The sequence below is a fragment of the Cucumis sativus genome, chromosome 3 (genome assembly GCF_000004075.3).
Source record: "Cucumis sativus cultivar 9930 chromosome 3, Cucumber_9930_V3, whole genome shotgun sequence".
NCBI lineage: Eukaryota > Viridiplantae > Streptophyta > Magnoliopsida > Cucurbitales > Cucurbitaceae > Cucumis > Cucumis sativus.
In genome coordinates, this window is record NC_026657.2 from 26,461,626 (window position 1) to 26,474,654 (window position 13,029).

At 32.6% G+C, this 13,029-nt stretch overlaps 1 protein-coding gene across 1 annotated transcript; it reads left to right on the forward strand.

The window, feature by feature from the left end:
• The first annotated feature begins 1,749 nt into the window (after positions 1–1,749).
• On the forward strand, positions 1,750–8,651 carry LOC101223192 (kelch repeat-containing protein At3g27220). The gene is made up of 7 exons (XM_004144377.3): positions 1,750–2,196; positions 5,333–5,521; positions 6,272–6,501; positions 6,590–6,760; positions 7,011–7,116; positions 7,490–7,696; positions 8,193–8,651. Exons 1-7 carry the CDS (start codon positions 1,987–1,989, stop codon positions 8,361–8,363), a joined length of 1,284 nt encoding a protein of 427 aa, XP_004144425.1. The 5' UTR covers positions 1,750–1,986; the 3' UTR covers positions 8,364–8,651.
• Positions 8,652–13,029: the final 4,378 nt, after the last annotated feature.

Below are 13,029 nucleotides of genomic sequence, written 5' to 3' on the forward strand. Positions count from 1 at the left end.
TTTACTCATACGAATCAAAGGATTGACTTCACAGATAGAAAGTTCGTAAATCACTCAAGATTAACGATCTTGTACATGACTATCATATGAAATATTAATCTCATCAATTAATGAATTTATAAAGATAGATTAGATACTTTGTTGTTCAGTCTTATACAAGCTCTTCGTATATTATATCTCACTCACATGTCTCCACATGAACAATTTGAATCAAACCATGTGTAACTATTCCAAGGTGGGTCGTATCTATAATGTTATCAAGATAAGACACCAAACCTTACCTATATACCATAGTTTTTTAGGTTATTCCTTGAGGTTTAAGGTAATTAAAACACCATCAATTTATAGTTTTATTAGGTTTATACCGGATAGGGTAGTATTTGTCTCGTAGATAATCGTTGCTCCTATCAAACTAGATAACATCACTAATAGCTTTTATAGAAGGAGATGACATGAACCATATTAGAGGGAGATGGCAAGAGCTATTTGTCTCAAGTAATAGCTAATAGCTAACATCTCACTATAGAGGGAGATGACCTTAGGCTAGTGATTAGGTAAAATCTTCTTCAGTAAAAGTCACAACCTTCCCAGCTACACGAAAACTAATGACAGCAACTCGATCATCAACCATCTCTCTTTTTAGTACGTAAAGTACAAGAAGATTATTGAACATCGTATCTAACTCAACCAAGCGCTCGTATCTACACATATTTTTTATCATCAACATAAGACCATTCTCATCTTCCCCACCTCTTCAAGCTAAAATGACTTGCTGCAAATAGAAAATACCTATTACTACTATTTTTTTCAAAAGACCAAATTATGCAAATCTAGGAAACAATAGTAATCGAAAAAGTGATTCATCACTAATCTACTTTTAGGGTAAACACGAGTGCAAACCACATAGAAGAAGAAGCTTCAGAGAGCTCAACGTATTTGGTCCACAACGGTCAAAATTGGTGAAATGACGTCGGATTGAAGTTTGAACTTTTTTAATTTATAAATCCCACTTAGACTTATAATCAGGTAAGTGCTAAACCTTTGTGTTTTAATGCGCTCCCTTGAGATCAAGGGACTAGGATATAATTGCCTAAAAATAATGTGTTGAAATGGGCTCGAAACTCAAGTCACAACTAAGCAAATATTATGGTGACAAGTTCATCCTTGTTGCTACATCGATTAAACCCATGGTGTAAATGTACATTTTCTCATGTTTGTGTTACGCAAGATTTGTGAAAATGATTGGGTGGGAAGAGTCATCACTAGCACAAATATATTTTGGAACGCCCAGTTAGGTATAAATCATCATGTTTTGTTAAATCAGGCTAGGGATGGGAAAACTTCATCGAGTTGGAGGGCTAATCATGATCACAATGTATTTGTATTTACTTAACTTGAGCAAAACGTTATAATTTATAAGTTGGCCGGTATGATAAAATAAGAGTGCGTTTAAATTATCTATAAAAAATGTATTCTTGAAAAACATTTGATCAAGTTAGGAAATTATCTATAAAAAAATAATTTTCAATAATACATTTTATTTAAAATGAGTTTAAATTTTATTCTTACAAGTGTTCATATACATAGTTTTCTAGCTTTCGAGTATCTTTTTTAAAATGAATTATTTATCGATCTTATTTTTTAAAAATCTATTTTGAAAAGTTACCAAATATCTCGAAGAAAAAAAGAAATGATATCTTTTCAAATTAAAAAAGCTTGTTACCTTGTGGAATATGTCATGCGTACCAAAGAAAAAAACTTCAACAAAGCAAAGCAACAAAACGTGGATCTGTGATGTGGGAGCTGAACAGTGAAAACTTAAGTAAACCCGATTGCAGACGAAAAGTTGAAGATGGCGCTGCATTAATGGTGGTTCATATCATCATCATGTGTTCAAGATCTTCATACGGGGCGAGAGAGGACACATACACATCCTCTGTTTCACAGATCTCCTAACCTCTCTTTTCATTTGGGTTTCAATCAGAAATGGCAAGGCCCTCATCCAAGCACGCATCACTCAAGTTGGTGCTAATATGCTTGGCCCTTCTTGGATTTGCTCTCATCGCCGACTATATCTGGGCTTCCTCATCTCGCTTTTCTTATTCCCTATCCATTGCATCTAATTGGGCTCCTCCTTACCACCCCGATACCAGCATACCGGTTACCACTAAACCAGACTCTGCAAATCCCACCAAGGTCAGTTTCTCTTTTCTCAGATTTCCCTCTTGGTTTTATGCCTGTATCCGGTAAATTGCACCTATACTTGAGTTGTAAAAAAAAATTTGATTTGATTTGTGTTATGGGCTTGAAAAGCTTTCACTCTTATGTAAAGGATTAGCACTACCCATGGCGTTGCCCTCTTCATTGTTCACTTGGATTCTCCTTCTTTTTCATAATGTTAATATTTCGCTGTTTATTAAAATTTGATATTATGATCTTTTGTTTCTTTAGGAATTGAGTGAACCCTTACCCACTCTGGTGGGTTAACCTTTTCTCTACAGACCATTTGGTACCCATAATTTCTTGTGGAGTACATGTACTTCATTGTTTATTGAGAAAACCCTGGGAAGGTATAGAATTAGAACGTTTAGTCTTCGGATTATATTAGAATTTAAGAGATTGAGCAATTACCACTATGTCTGGCTACTCTCATTGAAAAAAAAAAGCCTACGAGTTATGATAAGGAGGTTTAGGAGGAGGTTCTCCTGGTGTTCTCAAATCTTTATAAGATTGATATCTTGCCTAAACCGGTTGTTCAGGGTATTGATTAGTTTCCCATTTCGACAAGGAAGGGAGAGGAGTTGGTGGTCCTGTTTAGTTTGGAAGAAATTAGAAAAGTTGTTTTGGGGAGTTGCAGGTGTAAGCCCCTTAGCCAGGATGGCTTTTCCATGGCTTTCTTCCAAGATCATTGGAATCTTGTTAAGGTTGAGTTGGAAAGAGTCTATGAAGAATTTTTTGAGGGAGGTATCTTGAATTGTTCTATATTGGAAATCATCGTTGTTGGTTCTTTATTTAATTCTTTTTTCTAAAAAAAAAAATAGAATCAACAACTTTCATTGAGAATGAACTAAAGAATACCAGAAACATTGCATCATTCCTAAGAACGAGAATTCAAATAGGGTTAAGGATTTCATACCTATCTATGTCATCTCTATTGCTTACAAGATTCTACCTAAGTCCATTGCAAATCCTATAAGGAAATTACTCCCTTCAACCATCTTTGAGGCACAAGGAGCTTTTATAGGTAGGAGGTAAATTCTTCATCAAGGCCTTATAGTTAATGAGGTCATTGAGAATTATAGAGCCAAAAAGAAGTAAGAAGTGCTCTTTGAAATTAACATTGAAACAACTTATGATAATCTTGATTTGGACTTTTTAAACATGGTGATAGAAAAGAAAGGTTTCAGGTATAGATGAAGGATGTGGGTGTGTCAAGAAGGTGAATTATTCGATCCTCGTCGATAGAATCCCAAATGGTCCATTAAGGCTTCTTGAGACAGTGGGACCGTTTATATCCTTTCCTGTTCATTCCAGTCGAGGATGTTTTAAGTTGTATCATCCTCAAGGAGCCAAGTTCGAAGGTGGCATTCTTGAGCCTTTTAACACTGAATCCAAGGAGGTGGCTTTGTCTTATCTTTAGTTCACAGATGATATGTGTTTTTTTCTCTGGCAAAAGGGAGCCTTCGCTAATCCTGAATCATATTTTGGGGTTCTTTGAGGCAATGTCTGGGATTTAAATTAATAGGAGCAAGTTTCAGATTTTGGGTTTGAACTCTGATTAGGAAAAGCTCAATAGATGGGCAGGTTTTATTGGCTTTGAAGTTGGATAATTTCCTACCTCCTACCTTGGCCTTCCTCTTGGAGGAAATCTGAGAGTCATCTCTTTTTGGGGCTCCCCGATTGAGAAGATTAGGAAAAGATTAGCTTCATGAAAGAACTTTTTTTCCCCCAAATTTTTCCAACTTACCTAATCAGATCAGTGTTGAATGGAATTTGAATTCCCATCTATTACCTTTTCCTTTTCTTTGTGTCCTAGTTTCAGTTTGCAAGTGCATTGAGTGTCTCATGAGAGATTTTATTTGGGAAGGGGTGGAGGAAGGGAAAGGGTTTCATTTGTTCAACTGGGAAGTTGTGGGGAGACATGTGAACTCGGAGGTTAGAGGTAAAAAGTTTAAGGTTGCACAACAAATCTCTGTTAGCTAGATGACTTCGGATGATTGTGAGTTAGCAATGATCCAAAGCCTGACAGGGGTTAAAGACACACATCGTAATTTTTGGAAAGATATTTCTTTTGAGCTCCCTTTTTTCTTTTCCATCTTGTTTGTTGGGTTGTGGGGGGAAGTTAAGGAAATGTATTTTTGGGAAGATAAATGGGTGGGAGATAGACTTCAGTCATCTTCATTTCCTCAGTTATATCATTTGGCTTCCTTTAACTTTAGGCTTGGAAGACAGAATGTTCATGTTTCGAGACTTAATCTTTGGAGGGCTTTTCTTGTAAGTCTTTCTTTAGGCTTTTGTTGGATCTCTCTCCTGCTGACGATTTGGTCTTTGCTGTTTTATGGAGGATTAAGATTCCAAAGCAAGTTATGCAGATACTTGACAAGTTTTGCTTAGTTGTATGGACACAATAAATAAGTTTTTTAGAAAGATACCTTCATTGTGGGTTATGAGTATCCTTTGTTGGAAGCTGGAAGAAAACCTGGATCACCGTCACCAGGAGTGTCAGTTTGCTAGTCTTGTGTCGAACTGCTTTTTTCAAGAGTTTGATTTTGTATTAGTTGTCAAGAATGTTTGTGCGAATTGCAATGATCTGGGAGTTCCTCTTTCATCCTCCTTTCGAAGAAAAAAGTTGTTTCTTGTGGTTTGGTGGAGTGTGCGCTTTGTTGTGGGATCTTTAGGAGGAGAAGAGCAGTAAAGTATTTAGAGGTGAGGATAGTGATCTTAGGTGAAGTTTGATCCCTGGTGAGGTTCCATGTTTTTTTTAGGCTTTAGTTTCAATTTTTTTTAATAATTTTTTTTATCAAAATTATTCTCTGGCAAACCACTTACTTAGTTGGGAACTCTTTCTTTAGTGAGTTCTTTTGTGGACTTAGTTTTTTTGTATGCCCTTGTATTCTTTCATTTTTTTCCTCAACAAAAGCAGTTGTTTCTATGAAAAGAAAAAAAAAAACTCTCATTGAATAAAAAAACTGTGTGGCAACTACCTGAGATTTATATCCTATGATTATAGAATTTCAGCTCACGTTCTTATAATGAGAGTAAGAGACACTCACAAAAGTTTCGAACAATCTGAATTTTATTTTCAATTATCCCCCTTCTGTGGTTACTGCAGGGAGAGGCTGCTAAAGGCGGCAAGGACGTTAATCCTGGGAGAGCCCTGTCAGCAACCTTTGCTGATCTGCCAGCTCCAGAGTTAACATGGAAGAAGATGACAACTGCTCCTGTGCCTCGCTTGGATGGTGCTGCAATACAGATCAAGAATCTTCTATTTGTATTTGCTGGATATGGCACCATTGATTCAGTGAGAATTTTCCCTTGTTTTCAGTTCTATTGGATTCATGTACAGAGAACAAAAAGTTCTGCAACTAGTTTCTAACTTTTCTTCGTGGAAAATCTACTCACTAGCAACATGAACTTAGCTCAACTGGCATCTATATGTTTCCAAGGACAAGAGGTTCTGGGTTCAAATCCCTCCACCCTCAAGTTGTATTTAAAAAGACCTTTTCAAAAAACTAAAAAATCCACTCATTAAGTTCCATTTGTTACTTAAGGCTTTAGCAATTACAAAATTCTGATTTATTTAAGAGATTGCCTCTGAATCTAGAAAAGTCGTTTGTTCTTCATTCTGACAGAAAAACATCCATCCAAACTTCTGTAAACCTATTTTATGGTCGACAGCAGTGGAGCATGTGTCACTTTCCTGATTGTCTTACAACTAGCCAAATTACTTAGAAGTAATGTGGATTTCTCAGAATATTTTGTTTTCCTGGAAGAACTTTTGCGTAGGTGGTGTAATTATCGCCAAAACTCTAAAGAACCGATTTTCAGTTTCTAACAAACTTTAGGTCTAATTTTCTGATGTCTGAATAGGAGATTATCCTGTAAATTCAGCATACTTGATCCAACTTAATCCGTCTGCTGTTGTTTTTTATTTCTTATTTTTTCTATTGACTTAGTTACCTTCAAGTATGGATATGAAGAAGATTTGGCAATGTTAGTATCTGTCAGTAGGCTCTTATTTTCTTATTTTTTTTCTTCTGGCGGATAATAGGTACATTCGCATGTTGATGTTTATAATTTTACTGATAATACATGGGGAGGACGATTTGACATGCCAAAGGAAATGGCACATTCGCATTTAGGAATGGCAACTGATGGAAGGTACATTTATGTAGTCACAGGGCAATATGGTCCACAGTGTCGGGGGCCTACGGCTCATACATTTGTTCTCGATACTGAGACGAGGCAGTGGCAGGATATGCCCCCATTACCAGTCCCTAGGTATTTTACTTTTTTTAGTGATGCACATTGTGATTTTTGTAGAAATCGTATTCCATTAAATAGTCTTAACATGATGAGACATTTGCAGATACGCACCTGCAACTCAACTTTGGAGAGGTAGACTCCATGTGATGGGTGGTAGCATGGAAAACCGGCACACACCTGCTTTAGAGCATTGGAGCCTTGCCGTGAAGGATGGGAAAGCCTTGGAAAAGGAGTGGAGGAGCGAAATACCTATTCCTCGAGGAGGACCTCACAGGTCTTTGTGATGTCTTTTGTCATGACTTATAATTGTTATTTTGATACACATTTTTACTGTTTGTTGGTGAAGATAAGCCTTTGATGATTTATTCCTGAGTGACCAGCTTGATTTGGTACTCCTTTTGTGCATGCTACAGCTATTTAGTCTCTCTTAGACCTCAAAAAGATCAAAACATCCTAAACTTTTTCTTGCACTCTCTACATGGATTTCTCTTTCTTTTTACTAACTATTACTTGGTTTGTTGCAGGGCATGCATTGTTGTTGATGACCGACTTTATGTTATTGGAGGTCAAGAAGGTGATTTTATGGCAAAACCAGGATCCCCTATTTTCAAATGCTCTCGCAGGAATGAGGTAAGCTCATATTCGACATCTTTGCTCCTTAGTTTTTGTATCTCTTTATATAACTCCATTGTTAATTTACTTGTGTATTTGAAAAGTGGTCTATTTCTACTGTAACTTCTTTATGCGCATACCCTTTTTCCCTTTGTCAAACTTCGTGAATTTAAGTCTGTAAAAAGTGCCATCGATCGGTTTGTGTGCACGATTGCCCATTTATTTTGATCTCTACAAAGGATTTTGACGCTTCTCAATGTCATGTAGAAAACTAATTGTAATACTATTTATGATTGGAAAAAAGGCATTAAACTAGAATGCAAGAAAGGATACTATATAAACTTTGGTATCCTTATGCCTGATTTAGTCTTCTCCTTCTCGGTTGAGTTAGGTGGTTTACAGCGATGTTTATATGCTGGATGATGATATGAAATGGAAAGTGTTGCCATCGATGCCAAAACCAGATTCCCATATAGAATTTGCTTGGGTGGTGGTCAATAATTCAATTGTTATTGTTGGCGGCACGACAGATAAGCATCCTCAAACCAAGAAGATGGTTCTCAATGGAGAAGTATTCCAATTTAGTCTGCGTTTGCAGGTATCACTTATTTTATATTTTCCTTATATACTTAAATAAGTCTCAATACATTTCAGTGGGTACGCACACGCTAATTTTCTCTCATGCTCCAACCTGAGTCTTAGAGTGAATAAGATTAAAGGGGAAATTAGAGTGGAAGCTCAAAATCTAACTCTTTAACGTATTGTATATATTTTTTTTATCTGAAAGAGAGGGAAATCTTCCTTCTTTGCACTGCCCTTGTTTATGTTTTCTGACCACCTAGTAACTTGAGTGACTCGATGCTTTTGGCTTAATACATGGGGTTGAAGTAGATATTCATTTCAATTTAACTGAAAAAAATCATATTTTGAACTAAATTGATTAGTTGAAAGCTAAAATAAACCAATAGTGTTAAGACGAAAACATTAAGAAGGGTGAAGCCAAAGGACTAGAATTATAATTCAGTCAAGATTGATGATTTTAGTTGAGCATTTACATGAGTTATGTTTTTGTTGAAATTTCTGTTGCATTGCAGCAATGGTCAGTGATAGGGAAGCTTCCATTCCGCGTTAAAACGACTCTGGTTGGATATTGGGATGGATGGCTATACTTCACATCTGGACAACGAGATAAAGGACCAGACGATCCTTCCCCTAAGAAGGTGATAGGTGAAATGTGGAGAACAAAATTGAAACTCATCTTATGACATTTCTTTCCGAGCAGTTTTTTATAGTATCTTCAACCATCTATTTGACATTCTTTTTCCCCCCAAACCGCTTCAGCAACTTCGTTTTGGCCGTGCCTTTCTTGTAGAGCGTAGTGGTTAATCAAGAAGAAAAGAAAATTCCCTCTCTTAGCATTAGATGTATTCTTTTTGTGACTAAACATTGTGTTGCTCCTGTTGTCTACAGAAATATAAATATTGTACAACTTCCCATTTAGATGGGAAAATCTCTTTTGTTTATGAAGTATTCACTCTTTTATTGCCTCTGCACAGGCCGCTCCTTAGTTCTCTTGCTCTCGCTGATAACACTGCATTTAGGCTATGTTTATTTAGGAGAAACTTAATCCATCCATGATAATCTAAGAAGTGAGGGTCATATACATGTTTTGTAAACATCTTGTATCCAAACCAAATGTAAAGGATTAATCTCCAAAATCGAAAAAAGAAAAAAGAAAAAAAATAAGAAAAAGTTCACACTGTAACTAACAATATCATTGCACCGTTTTCATTTGAACTAGCTTGCAAAATTTTCCCTAGCCTAAAAAACCAGCATTGTCATATACTACCGCCAATTGACTCAAATGATATGAAGGAGAAAAGAAAGTGGGTGAAATACCTATTCAACATCATAGAAAGTTACTCTTACTAGTAGTGAAAAATCTATAATCCCACTAAAATCAGAAGATGAAATCGTGGTCAAAACAGATGGTTAAAAAAGTTGAGAGAAGTATTTTTCTTACAACCGAGACTGGAGCAAACTGTATTCAATTACTTATTATTATTTTTTTATTAAATATTAGTGTGTAATTTTAGTTCCTACACCTTCATTTGTGCACTTATTTTCTTAATTCCAATAAATCTTAAATTTAGTCAAACAAAATTAATTACATATTAATTATTATAATTTTCATGCAAATTAGTACCATGTGAATAAAATTTTAAAATTACAGTAAAAAAGATTTGTGGAAAGTATAGAGAAAAATTTAGACAATTAAAAGTATATGGACTAAAATCGAACAGAGACATCTCACCAAATAAAAAATTTCGGATAGTTGCTATCACAATTCTATTCAATCTCAAAAATTATAGTTGGGATCAAGTAATTAGAGTGACTTGGATCCAACTAATCAAGTCCATGGTAAATATTTTACAAACTTTTTTTTTTTAAAATAATGTAAATTTTGAAATATATGTAAAAAATAGGATGAATGCAAATGATTTTAGCTCGTATATCTCCACCACACCATGAAAGTGGACTCCATATCTTCTATTTTTTATTTTATTTATTTATTTATATATATATATATATTATATTGAACCCACACTTTCTTTTTTTTCATTATTTAAATACATTATACGTGGGTTCCACACATTCTACTTTTTTTTTTCTCATTATTTATATACATACATTCTACTTTTTTTTCTCATTATTTATATACATAATTTCTATATAAATAATGAGAAAAAAAGTAAATGTGTGGAACTCATGCATAATGTATATATATTAGGCATTCCAATTCTAAAAATATATTTCTTTATTAAATTAATTTATTTTTTCTTTATATATTTTTAAGTATCTCAATCTTCAATTTTTTTTATTAAATTCATATTTTCTAATTTAATTTAATTTAATAAGAAAAATAGAATGTGTAGGACCCACGCGTAATGTATATAATAATAAGAAAATAAGAAAATAATAATAAGAAAAAAAATAGAATGGGTAGGACTCGCGCATAATGCATATGCATATAAATAATGAGAAAATAAGAAAGTGTGGGATCTAATATATATATATATATATATATATATATATATATATATATAAATAAGTTAAAAAATAGAAGATACAAAATAATGAGAAAATAACATGAGTTTAAAATCACCTATTTTTGTACATAGTTTTGGATTCATCCTATTTTTGACCTATGTTTAGGGTTTAAGTCAAAATACTCCTATGTACATCAAGTCTAAGCTACTTTCTTAAAGTTAAAATAAAATAAATATACTTTAATAAATCTTAAATACATACTTGTTCAATCAAAGTCATTTTCTAGACCCGCTGCAACGATCTTCATTCTTTATTTTTGTTTTATTTTTGTTTCTCTTCTATTTTAATCTTCCTTCGTCTTCGTTTTCCATTTTTCTTTTTTGATCTCATCTTCCTCCCGTGGGAAAACCCTAATCTTTCCACCTTGAAGCGGGCAAATCTCAATCTCTACCCTCTTCCATTTGAAGTTTCAGTTTCATCTTCAACTCCACATGCATTTTCAAGAAGAAACTTAGCTTCGTCATGCATTTTCAAGAAGAAGAATATATACAAAAAAAACCTTCGATTTTCAAGTCTACTGCAATCTCAAGCGTTTGGGGTGGAAGAACAAAAACCTTCCCTCACACCAAAAAGATACAAAAATTATCTTCCACGTCTCTTAAAAATTTTAGTTGATTTAAAAAAATATATTTTATATTAATTATTTAATAAAGGTAGATGGAATTTGAGATATTTAATCTATTTTATATTAATTATTTAATAAAGGTAGATGGAATTTGAGAGATTTAATCCAAAAAACAGTATCTTACCCTATTTTATTGGACAAATAAATTCTTTAAAAATAAATTAAGGTCAGAATGAAAACTAATTTTAATTTGTAAATTATTAAGGTTGAAATATTCTTATTTTGAAATAAAAAAGTATTGAGATTTAATTTTCAAATAAAAAAAAGTTAGATCTTAACAAAAAAAACTAATTTTAATTTTCAAATTCAAAATTTAAAATTTAAAAATAAATTAAGATTTAATAAGAAAACTAATTTTAATTTAAAGTTAGGTTAGACGAAAATATTCAACATATTTTGAAATAAAAAAGGTTGAGATTAATAAAGTGGTTGATATAAAAAGGTTGAGATTAATAAAGTGGTTGATATCTTATAAATCGCAAGATATTAGGGAGAGGTTATGATAGGATTCTCTATGTTAACGTGACAAATTAATTATACTTGAAAGAGTTTGATAAACTCATAACAATATATCCCAAATTATTTACACATAAAAGATTTTTAATAAGAACACAATATATTGAAATATTTACGTTAATTACACTTTCAAACAAAATGATAATTTAATTAATGTTATTAAGTCAAATGAACATAATTTAAAAGTCTTTATAAACTTAATTAATGTAATTGTTTTTTAATTTTAATTCATTTACGTAATTGTATATATACCATTAGTATATTTTTAGAATTACTTAATTCAATGATTGAAATTCTCCTAAATTCAAAATGAAAAAGGGTTGAAAATATTTTAGCAATTTTTTAGAGAAAATTTTTAGGTTTATTATTTTGAATTGAGATACGAGTGAAAATGGTAAAATTTAGTATAATAAACTGAAAAATAGCAAATCTGAATAATATTAATAATTTGAGTAAAATCGGTGTTACACAATTTTTTGGATTTCTTTTACCCATTTATACATTTAGGCAGGATAATGCTTGTTTAATTTGTCAAATATTAGACAGTCACATGTGTATATTTGCAGACTACAAACAATTTTAGAAAATATTAACTAATTTATGATATTTACAATGTTGACGAGATTTTTCCAATATCGTCTCAAAATATCTCTATAATTCATAACAATTTTTTGAATTTTTAGTATTTAAATTAAACTAATTAATATTTATTTATTTAGTTCATAAAACTTATGTTTAATAAATTTTTTTAAAAAAAAATTGCTAAAGATTTTCAACCATTACCGTTGGTATTTTGAATTCAAATACTATAAAATATAATCATTAAAATAATGATAATCAAAAAAATCAATATTTTTATTAAAAAATATTAAATAATACATAATTATTTTAATTTATATTTCAAATTCTACACTTATTTTGATTAATTTTTATTAAAAATTTAATTTATTGTGCCTCTTTTATTAAAACAATGTATTTGGCAAACAACATTCAAATTTGGTAAATCTTAATTAAATTTGCTATTTCGTTGTTGGACAATATTGCAACAATTGCCTCTATAATAATAGCAAGTATATATATTTATTTTCAAATTTGTTATATTTTAAACAATTTATTAAATAATACACTACATATAATTTTAATAACAATTTGAATTTGAATTTAAATATTTTTTTTAATATCAATTTGAATTTGAATTTTAGAATTTAATTATGCCTAAATGGCTGTTCGCACGAGATTTCCGGAGAAATTTAATTCGTGGACTTGAACTTGGGTTGATGTTGTATTTTGTTGATTTGATGCGATGCGTTCAATCTCTAGAATTTGATCCTCTGATTCTCTCTCAACTGTATGTCTACGCTTGATTTGGAGAGCAGAGCACTGATGTTCTTGAAGTTTGTTTGAACGTCTACGTTTGATTTGGAGAAGCGGAGCACGCTGATGTTCTTGAAGTTTGAACGTCTACGCTGATTTGGAGAAGCGGAGCACGTGATGTTCTTGAAGTTTGTTGAACGTCTACGCTTGATTTGGAGAAGCGGAGCACGTTGATGTTCTTCAAGTTGGTTGAATGCTTACGCTTGATTTGAGGAAGCGGAGCACGTGATGTTCTTGAAGTTGGAGTCTTGGAAGAAAGTTTGTATCTTCAAAACAGCTTCAATCTTCGAGGGTGGTCAACTTCA